The 24,668-nt window shown below is 43.8% G+C and overlaps 1 protein-coding gene across 1 annotated transcript in view; it reads left to right on the top strand.

Annotated features, from left to right (window-relative positions):
- The window catches only part of GRK5 (G protein-coupled receptor kinase 5), a 166,006-nt gene that overhangs the window by 135,358 nt on the left and 5,980 nt on the right, over positions 1 to 24,668 (top strand). The window contains exons 5-12 of the mRNA XM_082486760.1: positions 1,326 to 1,426; positions 4,452 to 4,544; positions 7,583 to 7,646; positions 8,204 to 8,344; positions 9,477 to 9,667; positions 14,210 to 14,247; positions 15,065 to 15,154; positions 16,413 to 16,621. Coding sequence (XP_082342886.1) covers positions 1,326 to 1,426; positions 4,452 to 4,544; positions 7,583 to 7,646; positions 8,204 to 8,344; positions 9,477 to 9,667; positions 14,210 to 14,247; positions 15,065 to 15,154; positions 16,413 to 16,621 — 927 coding nt within the window. The remainder of the gene's footprint in view (positions 1 to 1,325; positions 1,427 to 4,451; positions 4,545 to 7,582; positions 7,647 to 8,203; positions 8,345 to 9,476; positions 9,668 to 14,209; positions 14,248 to 15,064; positions 15,155 to 16,412; positions 16,622 to 24,668) is intronic.

The raw sequence follows: 24,668 nt of genomic DNA, 5'->3' as shown, positions 1-24,668 counted from the left end.
CCTATTTAAAAACATTCAAGTGGAACAAACTTAGTTTTTCATGTCACAACCAGGATCATATTCACATTTCAGCAGCGGGAAGGAAAAGATAAAAGACTTAATTCAGCTTTCACCATGCTGGAGATTTTCTCTGGCTCCACCTCTGCCCCTTCCTCTGTCCTCATTCCCAGTGTTTTTGAACTCTGCCTGCAATGTATTTCAGTGCTTGCCAAGATATCCCCAACTAAGGGTGAGTTAATGAGAACATCTGGCCAGGAATGAGTGATGATGCTCTGTGACCCACCCACTCAGCACATCTGGTGGTCGTGGCCGTGGATGGGGAACCTTACCGAGTGTTAAGGCTTCTGCAAGGAAAGATGATTTTGTCATCTATGGCTGGTTTTATTGAAAATACCCAAATCCGATTGGTTATGTAAAGGGGCTTTCATGCGAATGGGAGAAATGTCTATAAATAAGTGTGCACAAAACACGCACTCACACGCACACACATATACACTTTTTTATATAATTACAGTATACATCTATACATATATATATGAGTAAGAATGTGGACTGCCTAAAAACTGTCTTTATAGATAATTAGTCCCAAAGGTCCTAAACTAGTTAACCATCAGGGCATACTGCAAAAGACCTCTCTTTGGTAAGAGCTTTTTGAAGGGGCTGAATGTGCATTCTCTCTAAAGGGAGGAGGATGAAAAGAGTTTATGTGCTTGGTTGGCAGAGTTCAGAATCAGAAAAGATTGTTTTAAAACTGCTGGATTATTTTTGTCCTTCTAATGATGAATTAAGGTGTCCAGACACTTTTGCGAGCATCTTTTTATATTATTTATATGTAAATCAATAAATACCAGTGCTCTGTTCTTGCTTTCCTTTGCTGGTTGGTAAAAAAAAAAAAAAAAAAGGAAGATGGATTTTTCAGACAGCACAATGAATCATCAATGAAGTGAAAACACTGGGCAAATTCTCTTTTGTTTAAGAGAATGGCCTGTACACAGTTCAGGCCAGCACATTTTTCATGGGATGCAAGGGAGCGGTTCAAAGAATTGGCAGGGAGTGGGTCCTGCATATTCATGAGGCTGGGCAAGGAGGTGAAGGTACAGGAGAAGGCAGGAAAGCTATGTGGGGATAGAGTGGAATGTGGAGCGAGTTGCCACGGTATCCTATTTTACTGCTGTTTGACGTAAAGCTCCTTTGCTTTTACACAACCGCTGGAATTGAATGGAAGCAGCTCAGGGCATAAATAATGAATGCGTCTTTTACACGTTAGAGAGAGGAGAATCTGCCCCTCGTCCCAGAGATAATGTGCCCCTCTCTCCTCTCCCCAGTCTCCAGCCTGCGTTCCCGAAGTCAGTCAAGATCTTATCCAACAGACAGAGGAGAAACTGGAAAACAGCCCCTGCAAAGAGCTATTCTCTCACTGCACAAAGTAAGTATAACACGATACCCAAAGATCGCGGGGCTGCGGTCGGCAGCCTGGAAGGAATGTGTCAGGTAAAGAGAGACGTTTCAATCTGAAGCGTGTACCTTCGGCTTATGTTCGTAATCCTAGAGGCACTGCCGACAAGCGGTGAAGTTATTTCATCTGAACAAAATATAATAAATATTTCCATGCCATTATATACACTACACACAGGCGCTTAGTGTTTCAGGTATTTGACAGAGTGTTCCAGCCAAGTAAACCAGCCGTGGATTTCATGCTGTGTGAAAAGAGCTACAATGATAATGTATCCAAAGAAAACATCTCTGTTTCAAACTGAATAAAAATTAAGTGGCTATACAGTCCATTTAGACAGAGGAATGTGCAAACTTGCTCCGCGTGGCTTTTCCAGAAAATCTTCACCAGGAGAATGGGGCTTTTTTAATGCTTTCTGTCTGCCTGTGGCGTTCAAACGAACGTGCGTTATTTCATCCTTTTGTCTGGGAAAAGGCTTATCAGGTTTTGTAGCAGCGAGGCGATTTGTACTATTATGCGCTAAAGCTCCAGGTATGCAATCTGCATTTGCAAACACTGACCCGAGTACGTTCACGCCAGTAGATCATAAACCAATAAAAATATGAAAAGGAGGGATCATCGCAAGCTGGCCCATGTGGCTTCTGGCTGAGCACGGTTTGTTTTCCCTGGATGATGTAATGGGGATTTGTAAAATTTGCTCCGCTGTCATTCATTGTTTTGACTCATTTCATTGACCTTTTCTGTTTTCAGTTATTCTTTGCGTTGGTAGGAGATGTGGGTTATTTCTGGCCTTCTCTTATAACATAACCAGTTTCCTTGCATTGGCCTGGTGTCATGTAGAGATGCTCGTATAACTCGCACCAGTTGTGTGTGCCGGTCCCAATGACAAAGGCAGAGCTGTGCTCGACCCAAACCCCCCAATGCCTGTTTCCAGTTCTCAAATCGGTTTGAAAGCTGACAGTTCCCTCTAAAATGCACTTTGTTATTGCCAAAGAGGGGAACTAAAAAGCAAACAACTGCTGAAAGGCAGCTATTGTTCTTTAAAATACGTGCAGCTTTTAATTAACTGAATGGAATAGGCCAGCATTGGACACCGCTTAATTCGGGCTCGTATTCACCGACAGCCATTCCTTCGTCTCAACTGAAACAGATAAATGAGCCAGGTTTGAAACCTTCTTAATAAATATGCTGATCATTTCACATGGACTGAAATGGGGTCAAAAGGAAGTTTTAAAAACTTGCTGTTGGTATTTACTAAATGTACTGAATAATGTTAATTTTGGAAGAGTTCACAGTCAGACCAAAAAAGGGAGGCATACATACAAATACGAAGCTTGCTATCCTGTAGGAGCAGGAATGGGGATGAGTTTCAGACACTGAGTTTCAGATCTTCAAAGATAAGATCAGTCTGCGGGAGAAAGCCATGTATAACTCTAACTTCTGCTTTGACCTTTAGTATTTTGATGGTCTGCTCCCGCCCCTCTCCAATTTCCCCTATAATTTTGGCTTTGAATTTGGACATTGTTAAAGCTCATTAAGACATAGTTTTTGTTTTATTTTGTAAGCTTGAATGCGCTTAGGGGAAACCATGTGGTCTGTGTCCAGTCACAGCTAATGAAGACAACAACAGTTTGACTTCTGAATACTGAATACGTGCAATTACCTGCCTGTTCCACATTGATGGTGCAAGAATTACCAAAAAATAATCAGCTGAGAAATTCCAGCTGAGAAATTCCAAAAACTTATGAATATTAGCTCATGAACAAGGAGGAACTTAACTGAGGAGACACATTATTCATGGTGAATTATTTGCTTAGATCTAGAACTGCCCCAGGGTAAGACATAGATTATCCATTCCCAAACCGGAGTTGTCCTTCAGAGAGGATTTCCTCCTCCAGCAAGATCTAGAATTGTCTCTGTATATCCTTAAACACAGACACAAAAGTGTCTGTGTACACCAAGACAGAATTACTCATTTCTTGGGGGCATTTTTCACCCCAAACCAAGTTTTGTCCCACCGATGCTGCCAGCAGAGGTAGATACAGTAGCCCCGGCAAGCAAGGCAAGAACCAAAACCAGCAGGTCAACAACCCCCTGTTAAACAACATGACCGCCTTCATCTCAGGCAGCTCTCTCAGCTCAGCCCATCTTTTCTTAGCTCTGAACCCTTGGCCATCCTTATGGGATGTCTGCTGGTCTCTGGCTGCTTGTTGCCTGCCACAAGCAACATACTTATTTCTCACATTTGCAGACTGGCCTTTTTATTCCTTTATTCCTTTGATTGTGCAAAAGACTTTGCATTCACTGTGTAAGCCCCCAAATTCTTTTCTTAATCCGTAAACAAATCCACATCCCTGTTCAGACTTTCTTTCCTCTGTTTTGCTCTACAAAGCACAGAGCTGTTAGGAAAAGCCCTTTGACTTTAATCACAGTTATTACTTCTTCTAGCATAGCAGTCATTGAAATGGATTTATTTTTTCTCCAAATAATACCTCTGATGGTCCCTCTTTGACAGAAATGGGCTTCAGCCAGAAATTTTCAATCCAGATGTAAACATCCCCCAAAGTTTAGGAGCTCAGTTCCTGACGGTGTAGTGTTAATTTACTAACAGAAGCAAATACATTTGTCGTCTTGTGACTAACAGCCTTTGTAAAAGTCCATTGAAGCCAGTGGGAGACACCCTGTTAACTTTCAGCAAGCAAACCCAGTACATATTACTATTCAGCTTGTATAAGGCCTCCTGTTATGAAATACATCAAGCATATCCCTTTGTTCCTAGATTGAAACCGTGAGTAAAATGAAGTACGCAATAAAGCAGAAGTAAATTCATAGAATCATAGAATACCAGGTTGGAAGGGACCTCAAGGATCATCTGGTCCAACCCTTCTGGGCAAATCCTTCCATACAAGAAGTCTGGATTTTCTCCTCTTGTTTTGTTTCTCTTTTGCTCCAAGTTCAGGATTATAAAATGCTTATATATCCTTTTCATCTGAGATAGATCTGTCCTTGACCACCTCAGTGGGGAACCATTCCAAGAATACCTAAACAGCATGTACTTCGACAGGTTTCTCCAGTGGAAGTGGTTGGAAAGGTAAGTGTCACTATTTTGTATTTTTTTTTAAATAAAGAATGAATACAAAAGGTTTGTTTTCACTTTCCATGCAGAGCCTTTAGAATATGGTCAAAATCTGACAGCTGAGATAGTACGTTTGCTCCCTTTGTCTTTAAGATAAAGACAGTTTGGGCTTTCTTCAGCACTACTGTGCCTCATCCCGATGTTTGTCATTTATGGCCCTCTCTGTGCAACGATTCTCTTGCTCTTTTCTCTGTTATCCTTCAAGAAGGTCCATCAAGACTCTTTCCCCATTTCCCTGAGCTGTACTCCAGGGAAGCTCTCCCAGAGAGCTCCAAGAAGGCTGTCCTAATTTTAGCATTTGCTTGTAAGTGTCCATTGTTAGAAGGTTCAGAAAAAAAAGTAATTACTTTAGCCACAGGAAGATGCCATATAGAAAAGTCATGGTTATGTTGGCATTAGACTCAATTTAACTATGAACTGACCAGCTGTGACCATCCAAAAAGCACGATTGGTGTCTGTGATATTATAGTGCTCCTTCATCATCCGTGCATGTGCTTACACCCATAAATACTCTGCAGCCGCTCCCTTCTCTCTTAGAGACACCACAGTCCTGAAGGTGACTCGGGCACCTATTTTGCACAGTATGTTTGTGCACAGCAAGTGAACAGGGCAAGACCTACGGCCTAGAAAAAATAGGAATCCAAATCTCTTGCGGTCTGAGAAACGTCTGTGGCCAATTTCATTGTAGGCGTTGTCACAACGGACGAACTCATGGCACAGCTTGAAGGACACGTGGCACTTTTTTATAACCTACCCTTGTGCATCTCGAATGCTAAACCTAAGACACGCGTGGAGTCGCTGGCTTTTGCGTTTGCAAACACTTGTTTCAGCAAGGCTGAAACAGATGCTGCTCACTGGGGAAGGAAAGAATAAAACAGAAATCCACCCCAAAACACCAGGGGTTTGGCTTCTGAAGCTCTATTGTTCAGCCATTTAATGGTATTAGGTACATTAGGCACGTTAGGTGTAATTAAAGTACTTGAGAAACTTCAGTTGTCTTTCTGTTTTGCTACACCCTGAATATGGTGACTTTTTGTCTGGACCAGTTATCACAATTATTAAATCACTGTAAACAGACAGAAATATGGCATATAGGTAGGTTCTCGCACCATATTTATTGGCTGAGCACCTTTAATAACCAGGCACCCTTAGTGGGTATTAATTTGCAAGGAAAGGCGCCTTTGCCTTCTCCTTGTCGGTGAGGGCTGCAGCAGACGCGCGCTGCTGGGTAACAGTGACCTTGAGTTGAGAGAAGCCCCAGTTTCCACAAATGGAATTAATTACGGTAGATGAGTTAGGGCCAGTTCCATGAGCGGTGTGTGTCAGCGTGGTGCCTCGGAGATCAAAGGAGCTGTGCCAGTTCCTCTCCCTGGAAAGCTACAAAGCTGCTGCCCAAGAGGGAAGGGAAGCGGTGGGCAGAGAGGAGAGCCATTTCATGCCAAGACATGCTCCACATGCCATCTTTACTGAATCCAGCATTCACTCTTCCATTTCAATTAAAAAACAACGGATGATTCATCTCCAGCCAGGCTATTTCCTATCTGTTTTCACATTTGGGCTGAGGAATTCTCTCAAATGCTTTGAGGATTTGTTTTTTCCATTCCGCCAACAAACGTGACAAGCTATTGGATGTGCCTGTCCGGCTTAAGAAGCTGGGGGAACCGTTTTTAGGATTAGCAAAGAGATGTTAGTAGCACGGAGTGATCAGCAGCTCCTTCTGACAGCCTGCTGGCTCCAACGGAGGAGTCAAACAGTCCATTTATTCCGGGGACATTGCTGAGCGTGTAGTTATCACTGCTAATTGTTGCTTTTAACCCCAATAGCATTTGCAGTATGTTCATAGAAGCCTGAAAATAGCGTCTTGTCCTCTTCTTGTTTTGGCCTTCTGCGTATTTTTCCTCCCCTACTTTTAAAAACAATAATGAACATAAATGAAACGATTCACGTTAACATTTATTCCTCATTGTCATCAACCTCATCGTCACTGTTGTGGGAACAGCCACGTTATTGTGCTCCCTCTGCCGGCTGGCTGCCCGCCAGAGGAAGACAAAGCTAGGAGGAATATTCATATCGAGGGCTAATGTAATTGTAAAACTTTGGTGATGGAGCAGTGGATGCAAAATTGGATCTTGCTGAATCTAGCGTTCTTCTTCTGTCACGTTACAAACGTTAAACGGTAACAAATTATAAGTTAGATGTAGGGCTGGAGCCGTTTTAGTAGAGCAGAATTTTGTGGGCATCATTTAAGATCGTACAGCGATCTTGTCTAATGATCATTAGGGAGCACTCTGCCCTCAGAAAGACAGACAGACTCATTTAACCCTTAATATGGCCCTTGAAAGGAAAGAGATGCTTTCCCTCCCTTCTTGCCCGTGATGCTCTCCCAGGAGGCAGGTACCCAGGGCCTGGAGCCCGGCTGCTGCTTTCCCCTCTTGCGAACGGGACCTTCTTCCCTTGTTTCACAGCAGTTTCCTGTTTTGTTTAAGGTCAAGAAACCAAAATATTTGCTGGTGGATTGAATTTTGGATCTCGTTTTCTCAGCTTGAAGGCCAAGCAAAGCAATAGTGTCAGCCCAGCGCAGCCCTGTAAAAAATTCCTATATATCATGAGATTTAATAGCTTGTTGGAAGCTCGCAGGCCTCCTCTTTGCTTAACAAAGGCCAAAGCTGTATAATGGAGATTCAGAACCCTCCTTGGTCCTAAGATGCTAGCAGAAATTATACTGATGACTCACTAATGTGTTGTATTTTATTACAGCTTAATATGTTGGAATTGAAAAGTTCAAGCCATACATAGTATTGAAGTAATGCAATTACATAATTATATATTATATTATATAATACGATTACCTTGAAATAATGTGATTATATAATATTTATCTATTTTGCTTTTCAAAAATATGCTCTGAAATAAATAAATCACAGAGAGTGCATTAAATGTAGTATGTCTTCTTTTTTTTTTTTTTCATTATTATTATTTCCTTTTTCTTCCAGGCAACCAGTAACGAAAAACACGTTCCGGCAGTACAGGGTACTAGGGAAAGGCGGCTTTGGGGAGGTGAGTAATTCTGAAAGTTTCTGTTAAGAGCGTTCCTTACTTCTCGGGCACTGCAGGTTACAGGAGCCTGATGCGACAGAGGCTGAGTTTCATTAATTGCCAACAGTCTTACTTAACCTCTCATGACACCGTAATCTCAACAGAACACTTCTGAGAATTGTTTTGTATTCGAGTGTTGCATTCGCAGTGGAATCGGGGTCACACCCTTACTTGTATTTTACTGGTGGCTGGAGGTGGCTGCCTGGGCAGCCCAGTCCGAAGGGGAGGACGGGCTTTAGCTGAGCAGATTGCAATCAGCGCAGACAAAAGGAGGTGGGATAGGAAGCAGGCGGAGGAAAGTGAAATAATTAAACCAATATTACACAGCAGGTTTGGAAACAGTAGTTGGTTCCCCAGCCGCCCCCCCCCCCCCCTCCCCCCCCGCCTGTGCCTTATTCGCTACGCCGCCGTCTCTAACCTTAAAAGGACTAAATCGGATCAGATCGTGAGGAGTAAAGTGCAACCCAGCCACGGCGGTTGCTTCGCCTTACCCAGCAATTGTTCTCTTTCATTCGCAGGTCTGCGCTTGCCAAGTCCGAGCAACAGGGAAGATGTACGCCTGCAAGAGATTAGAGAAGAAGAGAATAAAAAAGCGGAAAGGCGAATCCATGGCACTAAACGAAAAGCAGATTTTAGAGAAAGTCAATAGTCAGTTTGTAGTGAGTATTGCACTCCCCAGCACTCAGCTCCCCGCTCACCTGCTGAGCACTGTCTCCTGTTGAATCCGATGTCTCTCCCAACTCCTGCGACGGGAGAGGTGCCAGAAGCTGGATCCCTTCACTTTGCACCGTAGTTCTGCTCCATTCACCTTTGCCGAGTCTCATTTTAATCTCTGGTCTGTGAGAAATGCACCAAACAAGGGGCCTGTTTCTGCCATGAGAACACGATGTGTTTCGCAGCCTTGACTTGCCTCAGGGCCGCATCAGGTTGAGCTATTTTTATCCAGTGTGATTACCTGAATTCCCAGTGTCTGGGAGAGAGGAGCTTGGAGGAGACTGAAGGAGATTCAACCCAAATAGATCAGAAGAGATTGGCTAGTGGGAGCACGTAGCCGGTGACGTGGGGCTGGTCTGCCTGGCGTGGGGCTTTCCTGAGTCCTGCCAGCTTTTGTGTCTCTTTAAAAACTTGCCTTAGAATTTTTTTTTTAAAAAAAGGTGTTGTTATCTCAGCGTCTGTTGTGTTCTTTATACTTATTTTAGGAAGCACTATGAATACGACAGATGCAAGATGTTTACTTACCTCTGGCAGGGACAAAGGCAATGGCACATGTTTAGAAGGGATGGGTAGCTTTTGGCGTGTCTGATCGTTTCTGGGGCACCCACCGGAACCTCGCAGGGGTGATGCTGACCTTCACGCCTCAGTGATGGTCCGTTTGACCACCACAGGACTGGGCTATCTGGGCATCCCTCATACCTACTGAGATAATTGGGTTTTGACAGCTATCCAGCAAAACAGTGCAGCGGGAGGTGTAGATTCGCTCGATTATTAAGATTTCTCCTACATGGAAAAGCGTGCCTGGAGTTAGTATGTTTGTCCAGCCTGTGAAGCTATCTGAGCGTTAACCTTGAGGGTTTCTGATGATGAATAGGCTGGATTCAACAAATAAATCTCTAAAATCTTAACATCTGATTTTTCTCTACTTTTAAAATGTACGCTTGCTATTGTAATAAGGCCCATAACAAATTCAGTCAATATATTTTTTCCTTTTCTATATATCTTTGATGAAGAGTTAGTGCTTTCTTCTTAGCAGCTGATGGAACCGTCACAACTATGCTGCAAATCTTTTTCTAGGTCAATTTAGCCTATGCCTATGAAACAAAGGATGCACTGTGTTTAGTTCTGACCATAATGAATGGAGGTGACCTGAAGTTTCATATCTACAACATGGGAAACCCGGGCTTTGAAGAGGAAAGAGCTTTGTTTTATGCAGCGGAGATTCTTTGTGGCTTAGAAGACCTACACAGAGAAAATACTGTGTACAGGTAAGCACGCTCTACACTCTTAGAACATCTTTTCTGGGTAGAAAAGAATTGCCTGCATCCTCCCGACTCTTTGGGGTGCTGTATAGCTTAGACGTCTCTGTGCCTTGGCTGAAATTTTGCAGAGCCCTGTACAAATACAGTATGAGTCAGTAATCATGTAAGGAAGCAGTTGCTTCACTAAATACATCCTGTCTGAATTATACAGAACTAACACAATGCTCCCCAAACCCTACCTCGGCGTGCACTGGGTGACACAGAAAATTATAAAAGTTCCTTTAAAGGGATTTCATTAAGGAATTTCGTTTCTAGTTGGTATGAAATGGAGATCATTCTATTCAAGCTTCTATTTTAAGTAGTTAGATTATACTGTGTTACAGGCTGTGGCACATCAGATGTGGAAAAAGCATTTCTCCTATCCCAGAAGGGTGTTTGAGACGCGGGGAATGGATTTACGCTCTGGGACATGAATTAGTTTGATTAGCTAGATGGGACCCTGGTGGTGGTGGCCATAGCCTGCCAGCCATGGAAGGAGGCACATTCACAGCCGTGCGACGGAGGCGTCCTGCTGGCAGCATCCCACCGGCCGCGGGTGCAGCCAGCGGGCAGAGCGCTGCCCGGCGCGGTGACAGGCAGCCAGCTTTGAGAAGGACAAGTTTCAAGTTCTCAGCTTCCAGGCTGGCTTGCAGCGTAGTACAAACGCTTTTCCAGGGCATCAGAGGGTTTACTTGCTGGATAAGCAGACAGAGTTCTTGTGACTCCATGAGGATTTTTTTTTTTTTTTTGTAATCAACGACCAATGTAGTTGTAAACAATATTTAGTGTCTGTCTTCATCATCCCAGCTTGTGAAATCATTATTGCTGGCATTCACAGCAGAAGAGGTCCTGTAAATTGATGAAAGAACTTCCAAGGACAATGATTAATAGACAATAATATGTTCTTTTTAAAAACTAACCCACACGTTAAATCATTTGATATGCCCATATATAATAAGCATTATGCATATACTTGTATAGGTGGAAATTATGATATTGTTGTTCCTCGGAGGAGATCTCTAGGAAACTGCCACTTGGTTGCCTGACTGTGACTCGGATCTTACTCGCTGGCATAAGGAGGGCAGGCAGATAACATGCTGCTTTAGTTGGTACTGGCCCGAAAAGGAGATTTTTTTCCCAAGGAACAAGATAGAATTAAGTGTTTAATGTCAATTGAAAAATCACATAAGGAGTGGCATGTCTGGCTTCCCTTTTAAAAAAAAACATCCTCACACATTCAAAGAAGTGTTAGGAGGTATTATAGTGTTTCTTTTAAAAGTACTAGGTCACAAGCCTATTTTATTGATGAAAATGACTGGTGCATTCGTAACATGGCTGCTAAAATGCCATACTAATGCCACTTTCTTATAAAATGAATGAGATCTGGCCACCTAAAACAGTACGTGGCTCTGAGGCAAATGGCATCCTGCTTCCTTAAGCAGTTGTTTTCATGTTACTCTTTTAAGAGTTGCTAGTTTACACCCTCAGATGGCACATTCATTCTGGTGATGAATGATATTATATCCTTGTAGGTAACATTTTCTAGCAGTATTTTAGGAGCATCTGCAGAGACCCCTAATTTGTAATACTGCAGCGTGTTTTGGGACCCGTGAGAAATGCTATATAGGTCAATAAAATATAGCAGCTAAATGCTAACGCTTTCTCAAGGTGAATAATTCATCACGAAACACTTATTCCTCAGACTTAATTTCATTTTCTATGAACAAAATGCTTCTGAGTTAAACACAGCATCGGAAAATACATCCCTATCTCATGGGCCGGTGACACGTGCTGCGGACGTGACCCGAGAGAACAACCAGGCTCAGAGTCAGATTTACCTAATTCAGAATTCCCTTGCTAAACATGGCACTTACGTTACATTTCTCAACTGCATGACGTTAGTAAAGGTCAACGGCTCGATTGTTCATGGAAAGCAAACATAAAAAGCTGCTGGTTCTCCTTGAATTATAAATATACATTAAAATTTTTATTTATATGTGTATATTATATATAATACATATGAATTATTTATATGTATACCGTAGCCATGCGTGGAAGCTGCAGGCAGCATGAAGATCGTATTGTCTTAGGCATTACACAAACATACAATAAAGCCTTGTCCACTGTGATTAATTGAGTTGTTTATGCTGTCCTGTACAGCCGAGCAATGTACCATCACCTTTCCAGCATGGGCGCAGCGCCAGCAGTTTATGTTCCAGTATATTCAGGCAAGGCTAGTTTGCATATGGGAAGCTGTACCATCGGGAAATACCATTACATGTGTCATGGTTTGGGCTGGACTGACCACTGAAGCGAACTGTGTCCACCAGGAAGTTTTATTTCTCCTAAGACATTTTGATACAAAAATCATGGTCCTCCTTGGCACTTGGAGGTGTTGGCCCCGCAAAGGAAGCCAGCCCGGATGCTGAGGAACCAGAAATCTGAAAACAGAAATGACAACTGATGTCTGGGACAAAGGAAAGACTGCCCTAATTGCCCCAAATCGCAGAGCACTGGAAGGATTGAACTGCTGTTCTCAGAGTCCTCGTGGACTCTCTCATTTTCTCCTTCAAAGTAAACATTTCCCAACTTGCATGCAGGATTCTTGTTATTTGGCCACAGTTACAGCTTTAAGTGGGACTAATAACTGCTGGAGTGGAAGATGAAGCAACTAATGGACTTTGAGCTCTTCAAGGAAATAGTTCTTAAGGGATTCCGAATAATGTTTTAAAAATAAATAGGAAATGCCCTTGACTGTGCTGCTCCAGCATTGGAAACCTTCTGCTGATAGGCAGGGAAAGCCCATGGTGGTATATTAAACAAAATCACAGCTTCTCCTCTGCATGCAGCTGCCCGTCACATATGTCAGTATTGTTTGTTTGAAAAGTAGGCTTGGTACCACGGGGCACGCAGTGAAGTTTATCTTAGGAGGTCAAGAGGGTCTGAAGCAAGCAAGAAGAGGAGATTATTCACAGCGCTCTATGTTCTTGCTTGAAATAATACATGAAAATAAAACAAGTTTTGAAATTTTAGTCTCAGCATTGCCAAAACTATAAAACACCCCTCTCCACTCGCAGGAAAGATCATGACAGCTTGAAAGGCAGGGCGGGCTCCTGCACAGGCTCTGTGCAACGCACTGGTCTCCTGGCGCGAGGGTTTCTCTTGTACGCCCCCCTCTCTTTGCTCTTTGAAAAGAAATGCGCCTTGCTGGGAAGCTAACAGAATCAAGCTGGTTCACAAATGCAAGGAGGCCTTAAAAAAAGACGAGGCCAAGCACTTCTTGGATTTGCACCAGGCTAAACGTTGTGTTTCGGTAGGAGTTGATCAGATAAAAGTCAGGGCATGATGTTGGGAATGGCAGCAATACGTTTTTCCCTGCCTCATCCAGCCGTGCTCGTGCCTTATTCGGGCTCCCTGAGCCAGCACCGCCTGCTCCCAGAGCACAGCCCTTCTGGGACGCTCCCTGCCCGGCATGTCCCAGTCTTCCCTCTGACACCTCCCGGTCCCATCCCATGAAGGCTGGCTTCCTTCCCGCTCTGCACTCATCCTGCTCAATGGCACGGGGAGGACCGACGGTAGCCCACCACATCCGGGAACGGCAGCGGCGGCTGCAAAGGTGCGCTCAGCTCCGCATGTTTGGAAAACAGCCTTGGTCAAGCGAGGGGACTTGAGCGTGGCTGGTCTGAGCAGCATCTGGAAGCCGCAACTGGTGGAGTGGGTTTGGTGCAGACAAACCTTTTGGAAGAATGACCTGCCAAGGCTCTGCTAAATATATGAAAACTGAGATTTTTTTTTTTCAGAAGTTTATAACTTGGCCAGATTTGGGATTTTTTTTTTTTTTTTTTCACAGGAGCAGTAAAAGGCACATCTTTGACATCAGAGTGACCACCTTGCCAATTTTCAGGGCGTTGCTCCAAACCACACAGGCACTAGAGTTTCACAAATGTTTGTAAGAAAAATCTTAGACAGGGCACAGCGTTCCTCCCCTCTGCCCCTCATTTTCCAAGCTCGCTGAAATTATTACACATGTGCACAAGTGCATGTACAAACATTCACATATTTGGTCTGAGTCAGATGCCAGGCACAGAGAATTTGAGCCCAACACATTGCTGTTTCATACGCAAACAAAATATCTTCAAATCTAAAATATTTTTCTTTTTAACAAAAGATTTTATAACAGAAAATGTTACAGAGGTTGAACAACACACAGGACTGCAGGACTTGGTTTACAGGGCTTACTGGACTAGATGGATGAGTCTATTAGAGAGTGGATTAGGAACTGAAAGCTTGGCTTAGTGAAAAAATGTAACTCCAGTGTAGAAAAAGGCATATGGTTTCAGTCTATCTGTGAAGTGAGTTGTAGAAAGTTGCGTTGGTTTCTTGAGTTCCTTGCTGTTTGAGTTGACACTCAGTTGGTTTATTACTAGTAATAAATGCGCTCACACACTGCCGTATGGTTACGTTATCAAAACCAGCTTCGTACAAGTAACTGCTATCTTTCCTTTCCAGAGATTTGAAGCCAGAAAATATCCTGCTAGATGATTATGGTAAGTCTCAGAGGTTTACGGAGATGCTTTCACAGTAAAGTAGATTAAGTTAGTTTTAGGATATATATTGCACAAAGACAAATAATGCTCTGAAGTGACTAAGAGGCTCAGCATACACTAATGCTTCTGTCTTGGGGTGGGTGAAGTGCTGGAGCTCACCGCACGGGTGGAATGAAGCAGCCGTGCTGCTCAGCAGGGTCCGTTCTCAAGAGCGCGGCTTTGCTGGGGGTGTCTGCCTTTTTCCATTGTTTTTCCACCCTTATTGTTGCAAGGCTGACACAACACAAAGGCAGTTGTGATTTCAAAATCTGTGCTTCCCGCTCCGTTTGCAAAAGCACTTTCGTCCTTTGCTGAGCCAACTCTCATTTTATGCAAACCCAGGTACCCGTTTGTTGCTGAAGGCAGTGATAATCAAATCTCACGCTGTCTTACAGACCAGATGTAGCTCCTTCAGCCATCAGAGAGTTACAGAATTATGTCAGCCCATCCATCCCCTGCGATCAGTTCAAGATACTTCCTTACAGCATGTTTCTCATTGCCTTTTTTTTGTTGGTTTTAAAAAAACTAACACAGTCCACTCCGCTCCGCAGCCTCGCTGTTCATATTCATTTCACTGCATTGTAATGCCCTTAATAATTCCTCTTTTCCTTATCAATGAAACTGCTCCAATTCAGCGATTCAGAACACTCTTTTCTTAAAATGTCTGAACAGTAAATTGCAAGAGTATTGTAGCAATGACAACAGTTGTGGTTTTGCACTAATTTGGGTCATATTATTATATCTGCTTTGTATTGTTTTGTTTCTTTATTCCTTCCAGGCCATATTAGAATATCTGATTTGGGTCTAGCTGTTAAAATCCCTGAGGGCGAATCAATCCGTGGAAGAGTAGGAACAGTAGGGTATATGGGTAAGTCTTCAGTAGCTTATCTTTTTGATAATTTGCTGGGATTACTTGAGTTTTTGAGATCTCTCTACCATGTAGGCTTAAGAAAAAATAAAAAAGATTCACATTCAGCCGGGTCCAGTTCCCTGCAGCAACCCACCACGGAGTCATGCTAGTGGAAATCAGAAGTGGGCGAAAGGATGGACCACAGCAGCTCTTAATGAGACTGCTCTATAATCTTAAATCAGCAAAGAAAATTAAAAGAAAAGGCAACAAGTGGGATACTAGTGATTTTAGCATAGATTTATTTTAGGAGGCTTATAAGCACAAAAGAAAGGTTTCTTTCTAGTTGCTACTTTGTATAATAGTTAAAATATTTTTGTATGTTTATGATAAAATGGGTACGTCTGCACCTACGGTCATCTTGACCGCAGTCGTATTGCGTCTTACCCTAAGTGCAGGGGAGGCTGCACGTAAGAAGAGTAGAGATTTGTACATTCATAAAAAACACACTCCCTGATTTAACTAGATCTGTTTTCTAAATTCAGTGTAATTATTTTCATGCATTCTCTGGGTGGGTATATTTCTTGGAATGAAAATTGCTTATGCTGATTTGACTAAACAGAAACTAGCTGATATGAGCCCCTGTTATACCATATGGAGACTTTATTAAAGCAAACAAATCAGTTGTCATGTCTAAATTTTGTTATCTCAGTGTAAGTTTGTGCGCACGCTAAGGCTCTGTGCTTGTGAGCACGTGCGTATGTGTGTTTGTACCCATGTACACCCGCAAGACAGTGACTATATGCCCAAAGCACACTGGGTGGTTGCAACACAAAATACATGGATTTGTTCTTTAAAGGGGGCAGGAAATAAGTTATAAGTTGAGAAAAAAGACAGAATTTGCTTTTGAAGAAATGTCACTGCTGTTTACAGGATGTGTGTTTGTATGTCATTTCTTCCCTAAATGGAGAAATCTAGGAGGACTCCTAAGATTAGGCCTCTGCTTAATACTTAGCTTCAACTTGCTGGTTTTTTAATCAGTCTGACTTGGTGGAGAAGTCAGAAGACAGCATGCACGTGGCATGTAGCATGCAGAGAAAAAATGCATGCTGTATTTTCTGTAATGCTGTCAACAGAAATCAGGAGGTACTTTAATATTTTATCCACCATTCTCTGTGCATGTGTATTCAGTCACCAAAATGGAACTTCTAGAAATTTATTTTTTTTTGCCTATGTAAGTATCAAGCATTTCCACAAGACGCATCTTTCTGCTCCACAGCTCCAGAAGTGTTGAACAACCAGAGATACACACTCAGCCCTGACTACTGGGGGCTAGGCTGTCTCATTTATGAAATGATTGCTGGGCAATCACCATTTCGTGGAAGGAAAGAGAAGGTGAAGAGGGAAGAAGTGGACAGAAGAGTGCTGGAGACAGAAGAGGTGTACTCCCATAAGTTTTCTGAGGAGGCCAAGTCCATCTGTAAAATGGTAAGAGGCTTGAAGGCCCAGTGTGGCAGCTTCATTAGCAAGCTGTATCTGACACGGGTTGAGCAGTAACACAGTACCATAGAGGGGCTGCAGACACGAGGACTAACCAAGCTCATCTGTTGATGGGATGACTGCATTCTCTATTCATTCAAATTGTGTTTATTTGGGCTTGCTTCTCCGTGAGATTCATCACGGTCATCTTGAGTCCTCTCCAAAGTTTTATGGCCAAGGGAGCGGTATCTATTCTCGGGAGACTTTGAATGTTAGTTTGCAGTCAAGAATGCATTTCTGTCTTTTATAATCTTGTAGAAAAAAATAAAAAGGACTTGATGATGCAAGATTCTGATTGTCTCCTGCAAGGAACTGAAAACCCCATGCTTCCATTGTCTTTGGTGAGAGCTGGGGGTAAGCAGGACAACGATTATGCAATGAAATTATTGTGACACTCAAATGTTGTCCCACCCCATCTCACTAATTTTGTTAGCAACTTTTCCCCCAGGGTGCCAGGGTATCCAGCTTTTTTTAATACCGTTGAGCTGTCCTTTAAAATGTTTTCTCACTCTTTCAGCTGGGAGTCATTTTCGTAGCACAATAGCCATGTCTGACAATGGAAATCCTCAAACCCTCTGAGAAATCTCAAAGTTGTGTCTGAATTCATCAATGTCCTGTCAACATTCATCTTTAGAAGGCTGAATTGTAATTTGGAAAGGGATGTGGCCTTTTTCTTGATGTTGTTTGCTAAAGAGTGAAGTCTCCTTTGGAGACAATGACATATCTGTGTATACTGGTAGAGAAAGAATGAAGGGAAAGAAAGGTCAACAAATAGGTAGTGAGAGTTTCACCAATATCTTGTGCAACAGGCAGGCAAACAGCAGATCAACAACATTCTGGTTGGCTGGCTTCATGAAGAGACACTGAAGTCTCCTTGCAAAATAATAATGGTAGTATTGCCAAGTATCATGCCTGGAAGTCATTAACTCACAGTGCACCAACTCATTGCTGAATCCCAGAGGTAGTAATTAACTGACATCACTCTTGATAGACACTCTAGGCCATTCACTGCCCTTAATCTGTGATTCAGAGCCCCCAGTGAAGTCGGCGTGGGAGGATCTAGGACAGCCACAGGCTCTTACAGACCATTTCATGTGCTCAAACAGCCTGCCGTCTCTTCTCTAGTAGCATCTCAACTCCCACCAGGTGAGGAGCAGCATCTGCTGGAGTGGCAGAGAGTTTGTGCACGTCCTGTTGTTAGCATGAAATGAAAATGTCATGAGGCAAAAATTATATTCTTGTTGCTTTGTTCTGTTGTTAGTTGCAGGCATGAGGCGTAATAGAATGAAAGTACACTTTGAAAATAACCAAGCCCATGAGAACTTAAAGCTGAGAAGAATTAAATGTAGCATTGATGGGATAGTGCTGGACATGACCTACCACTCCCAGGGGAGTAGACAGTGAAAGTCATTATGCTGTAGTGGTCATTTTCATCTTCAAACCATAGAGTCTATGGTTTCAGGGAGTCAGGGACCTCAGGAAGTCATCTAGTTCATTCCCTTGCCTCAGGGAACCATGAACTGTTTGTAAATCATGCCTGACAACTTCATCATTGCTGTTTCACTGTCCAATCACGTAGCATGTTTATTTAGGTGGTTTGTGCAAACTCTTAATGGATCCAAACCCTGGATAACCCTGTCATTTTTGAGCATTAATGCATTAAAATTACTGTGCCTTAAGGCTGGAAGAGCCTTACTTCTGATACTGGGCATGATGGCATTTGTGGTTTTCTATCCAAAAGTCATTTATTTTACCGAGTGATATTTTTAAAAATCCATGATCCAAATATATTTTCTCAAATACTTTTTGTTCTTTATATTGAAAACCAGAACTTTGTTGCTTTGTATCAGCATCTTAACAGGGAAATAAGAAAATGATAATTAAGTGCCCATCATATCTGCAAAATGAAGCATGAAGTTGTAGTACATTAATCCAACTTGAGCCTTCACAAAGATCCAACACAAAAGGCTTTCCTGTAGTGGACTTTTCAGGGCAGGAGCAAGGAACAACATGTTTTCCACCATATCTCCTAACCTTTTCTTTAAAGCTTAGTCCATGAACTAATAGCGTCTCCATCAGGAAATATATTGTCTTTATTCGTTTACTCATATGAAAACCCTTTTGTGTCACCCCATGTCAACCTCCTGGACATTTATGCCCTTTGCATTTTTGCAGACACATATCATAGCTCCCATTAATCATCATCCATCCCATATTTCCATGTTTCATTTTGTAAGTCATTTCCCATAAATCAGCCCTCATTTTGGACTGAAACAGAGATGAATAATAAATAATTAGGAACAGGGGCAGCTGGCTTTCTGGGAAGCTCCCCAACCCATAGTTCCCATATAACATAACTGCTTCATGGTGTGTTTTTTCTGTGAAAAAATGCAATCTTTCTAGGAAATGCTCCCTGTTTGTTGTTGTTACGATTTGTACTTCATTGATGTACATGCATGTTCTCCCTGACAAGTGCAGTCTTGCATCCAAAGATGTGACTTGAAGTGCATTCAAGTCAACAGTATTGGAAAGGCCCATATTGCTGTGCTCTTCTGTCACTCTGTCAGTGTCCTGTTTGTCTACGTTTCCCACCGACTATTTTCCCCGCCACGTCTTATTCCTGCAGCTCCCGTTTGACTCCACAAAAGAGATCTCTGATGGGAGGGTGAAAAGAAGACGGAGCCTCTTGGTTTGGTGCCCAGTGACAGGACAGGAGGCAATGGGCATAAACTGAAACACAGGAGGGTCCCTCTGAGCATCCAGAAACACTTTTCCATGGTGAGGGTAGTCAAATACTGGAACAGGTTGCCTACAGAGGCTGTGGAGTCTCCACAATTGGAGATATCCAAAACCCAACTCGAGACAGCCTTGAACAACCTGCTTTAGGTGACTCTGCTTTGAGCAGAGGGATTGGACGAGACAATCTCCCGGAGGCGCCTTCCAGCCTCAGCTGTTCTGTGATTCTGATCTCCATTCCCTTCCCAAAGTCCCTCCCCAACCAACTAAAAGATGATGGATTCTTTTTTCCTTAAAAGCAATTTTTTCTCTTCCTCACTCACCATCAGAAACTGTCATCATACTGCTACTACTCCTACCTGCTTTCATCCCTCCTGTTGGCTTCCATCCCTGGAAACCAACTTGTTCATGCATTATGACACCTTAAAGTTTGTCAGTGCTGCCTGAGAGCAACTGCTCTTTCGTCTGTCTTGAGAGGCACCTCACACACATCAAGGTGCTCTTCAAACGATTATCGTTGCTATTGCCGTTGGTAATAATAATAATAATAATAATTAATAATAAATCTTCTGTAGTAAGCCTTTGCAATAAGCTTGTCACCCACACCTGAGAGAGTTTTGACTCTTCACTTGGCCAGATTGGGCTGTGATTTCATAAGCATAAGCAGTGCAATATGTCATTCTGGCATCTTCAGTTCCCATACCACTGTCTTGTCTCATTTAGTAACTGAGAGGTGACCATAGCATTACTTTTCTATTCTCTAAAAATTGTTAAAAAGAGTATGTTTACTTCTGTTTCAGGGTTGTAATTTGTCTAGGCGATCCCTTAAACTCTTTGATCAGATGGAATGGAAGAGGTCTTACCATTCCCCTTTTCTCCTTTCATAAGCATCAATTTTTTGCGCTCTTACCCTACAAAAAGTTTCCCTTACTCCTATAATTTTAGGACTAACATCTTAGGACTTTGAGTTATTTATTACATGGTATGATCTGGATATGAACTGACTGATCACATGAAGATAAATAAAGCAGCGCTTTGGGGACTGTTGGCTATTTTTAGCAATCCTCACAACAGTTGTTTCTTTTTGTAAAGGAAGCAAAACAAAGTCGTGGAAAAAGTCTCAGACATTGCAGAGTTTGAATCCCCAGTGGGGATCAAATCAGTGACATGAAAGTATCAGAGAGTTCTTTATATCAAGAAAATGTAACTTCACCGCTGCTACTCAAGACTCTTCTTTGAAAATCCTATTCTAGTCATGCTTTGCTCATAAGTCTGTAGACTAAATCCTGCTGTCATTTACACACATCCAGTGTCATTGTCATCTGGAGCCTTTGTTACCAGAAAATAAAGCTCTGCTGTTTGGTATCAACTTCATGCATGGTTGGATGGCCTAAGCCATCTTCAGATCTGAAGCTCTGTGAATTCTCTATAGGCTTTGACTGTAGAACTACATTTAAATTATGTTTGATTGGGTCATTTGCACTGCTGTCCCAGGAGGGCTTGTCATCAGCCTGATGTAGTCGTTGCTTTTGTTCCTCTCTCTATTCATATTAAGTACAACCTTTGAAACTGAATTAAACAAAAGTGTAGAGATGACTCAAAACATACAGTTGTTATCTCTGTTTTCTTTCCCTGGTCAGATTCCCAAATGGGATGCATATTTCAGGCTATTACGCAGGTTTACTATTGCAGAAAGCTGTTGGGGCTGCAGGAAATGGTACAAGACTCATTATTCCTTGGAGAAAACAAGTACTTTCCCTTCTGGAAAATATTCTAGTCCATGCTATCTCTTGATATCCACAACAGAAGCCAGGAGAAGTGTCTGGTTTCACCTGTTGCCACCTCTAGGGCTGGCCAAAATTCCATTAATTTCTTATTTTTTTCTCCATTGGGACTCTCCTCAAGAGGCAGACAGCTGCTCCCCTGCAGCAGGGCTTTGCAGAAGAATCCTCTCCTTTCTGTGGTCTTTCAGTCCCAGCTTATTCCCAGTGGCCTGTTCCCTTTTGTATCTTTCAGCCTGCTGTGGCCAGCCACCCACAACCAACTGCATTCATGCTCCAGAGATATCCTTCTTGCATCTGAGGTTACTAAATACTCCCTTGTTTATCACGGCGGAGCCCAGGAATCCCCAGACAGCCTTTTTCTATCCTCAACTACCCTATCCTCTGGCCACACTCTCCAAACAACTTCTAACATTTACAGCCTGGCAAGGGTAAATTCCCAGATTAGCTTGGTCTTCCCACTTAGTCCAGAGGCAGGAGAATTACTGGCTGCAAAGACAAGAAAGTAACCCCCTTTCTTCCCTTCACAGCTGACTGAGCTCTGCAGAAACTGCAGAGGTCTCCTTTATCATGTACAGGCAAGTCCAAATCTACCTTTTCCTACTATAACTTGCTCCCCAGCAGCACTGGTCCTGAAAGCTTCAAGATATAATTTCCAAAAGTATATCAGAGCTATGGGTAGTAAAAATGGACCTTCTGCCTCAGATTCTCTCCACCTGTCAGGAAGGTCCTCTCAACATGAGAATAGACGATCAAAAGAACTTTTGTCATCTCTGCCCAGCGACAATAGAGCAAACCAGATATTGACTGGAAATTCCAAAGCAATCTTCACGTAAGCTAAATACACATGCCTGTTGGGATTTAAAAACAAAAGCCCCACAACCAAAAAACTTGCCTCGAGACCATGAGAGCTCAAAGTCTCATGCAAAGATTTGAAAGTGAAACATCCCTCTTTCCTTCTACCCAGGGAAAGCAAGCTCCAGAGAAGTGCCCTGAGAAAGATCTTTTCCTATGAGCTGGATCAATATGGTGCTGTATTACGTGAATCTATGTGCTCAGACGATGGCAAGGCATAGAGGTGTTTCTTCAAGTTGTTCTCCGTCTATGAACCAGCCAGTCGTAGTGACCAGTTAGACCAGATGTCACCACCTACACAGCAGCACAGGCACAGGGAAGTGTGAGGAAGAAAGGGACGTTGCTATCTGGAAGCTGGAAGTTGCTGTTGTGGCCAGAACCACTAGCTTTCCCCCCATCCCTCAGTCCATACAGTCTGCTGTATGGCTATTGCTGCCACTACTGCTGAGGCAGAAGGAGCTGAGTAGAAGACTCACGTCCCACAAACCCCTTCACCACCTCTTCTGTCTGCTTGGCCTCTGCCATTGTAGCTTCCTTAGGACTGGCTGGAGAATGGCATCTGTATACATGGGGCACACTGATTGCCAAAGCCATTTGCTGTTTCAGGCTGGAAATGAGGCCCCTAGCAAAAGTGCAGAACTGAGGCAGCTGTGGAAGTCAGATAAGAAAACCACTGATGCCCGGGGAGTAGCAGAGCATTCAGAGAAGCCGAAAGAGCTGTGACCCTGTAAACATATGATGAGGGCAAGAAAACCCAGCTCTAGCCAGACACCAGAGGAAAGATTACCAACCTCACATTGGCAACAAACAGTTCTTTCAAGGTTCCTCCTCATTGAGATGATGTGGCTGAGACAGGAACACAACTAGAGGGTACTGGGGCATACCCTAACCTGGAAAGCCGACAAGCCACATCTTGAGACAACCTTGCCTTAGCAGGCAAGCTGCCTGGCTCCCCGTTTCCAGCCTCCTGCGGGGCTGCACTCGATTGTCTACCTGATCTGCTGAAACACTTCTTTTCCTCTCCGACCCTCCCTATTTGCCTCCTGCTCTCCTAAGTGAGCCCCAGCCAGGAGCTGCAAGGTGCAGCTCAGGTTGCTGGCTGCCCTGGCTGTCAGGTACAGCTAGTAAGATCCCCAGGGACTTATCCGGGGGGGGCTCCCAAGGTCACAGTCCCTTCATGGACTAAGATGCTCAGAGAACCCAAACCACCCCACTGTCCTCCATGGGCGCCGAGCCCCCCTCCCGTGGGCAGGCAGTCCCAGGGAGTTTTACTAATCCTTTCAGTGCGATCGATCTGCACAGCTCACCTAGGGAGGGGGGGCGAGGGGAGATCGCTGCTTTTCAGCTCCCGCTTTGGCGCAGCAAAGCTGGAGACGGGAGAGAAGGTGAGGGGTGAAACTTTCCCTCCGCCGGGCACCCAGGCACCAGTCCCCTCCTGCCCCAGGCAAGCGTCACCGACACAGCTCCAAGGCCGCGTACTCGCCGGGATCCTTCCCCGAGGGTCGCGGAACGCCTCGCCGCGCCCGGCCGCTCCCCGCCGCCGCCCCGCGCCGCCCCGCCGCCTCCCCGGCCCCGCCGCGCTGCCCGGCAGCGCTGCCCTTTCCTCTGCTGCCCCCCGGCGGCACCGGCGAGCCCGGCAGCCGCGCTTCCCTCCGCCGGGGCCGCGCCGGGCAGGGCATCCCCCTCCTGCCCCTCTCCCTTCCCTTCCCCAGCCGGAGGCCGTGGGGCCATCGGCTGCCGCACAGCCTTGGTGTCAGTGCAGGCTGGCTCAGCCCCTTGCTTCAGCAGCCGTTCGGAAATCAGGGTACCAAAGGTGCTGAGCCGTGGGGCGCCTGCCTGGCTGCACGCCCGGCTCCAGGAGGCACATCCTTCCTGTGGAAAAGTGTTCTTGTTTCCTCCATGGTGCTGCAGCGTAAGTACGTAGCCTTTTCCCCCAAAGCGGAGACTCCAGCAAAGCTACCTGTTTTCAATGCATGTTTCGTTTTCTGCTGTTCTAGGGCCCACGTTATGCATCTTTTTAATAGGCAGTTGAAATCTTTGGGCAGCTTATAGTGAGTTCGGAGTTATATTTTTCCTTCTCTATGTATGAAAGGATCATGCAGGCTTCCTCAAAGATGGGTTGGAAGGAAAAAAAGGAAACACATTTGTGAACGTTCACTTTTCAGCAGATTGTCTGAAGCCAGTGGTACATTTAGAAAGGTCATTGTCCCAAGTGATGGTCTTTTGGCACCAGTCATTTACATTCTGACCTATGCTTCTCTTCAACTGTTTAGGTCTGATGTCTTAAGACATTGATTTAGCCTACTTGATTCTACATATATGATTTAAAAGAAGAGGTGTTTTGGTGAAGATTTGGCTATATGTTCTGTGTCCTCATCCACCAACTAGTCTGTGCCAGAATTGTGCTTCCATTGAACTGTTGTCTTGCAGATCAGTTAGTCCATCCATACTAAGTCTTCCAGGACTTACCACCACACGTTTGTGTTCATGGACCTGCTTATCTAATGGGCCAAGGATGCTGAGTTCAATTAGTGTCCATTGCTCCATTAGAGATACTCCGGAAACTGGCAGAACTTGCTGTAGCAGGTAGAGGTGGTACATTGCCCTTCTCTGAAAACAAACAA

Source organism: Vanellus vanellus, assembly GCF_965231255.1.
Source record: "Vanellus vanellus genome assembly, chromosome: 7".
NCBI classification, from domain to species: domain Eukaryota; kingdom Metazoa; phylum Chordata; class Aves; order Charadriiformes; family Charadriidae; genus Vanellus; species Vanellus vanellus.
This window is presented reverse-complemented; position numbering and strand designations above follow the sequence as displayed.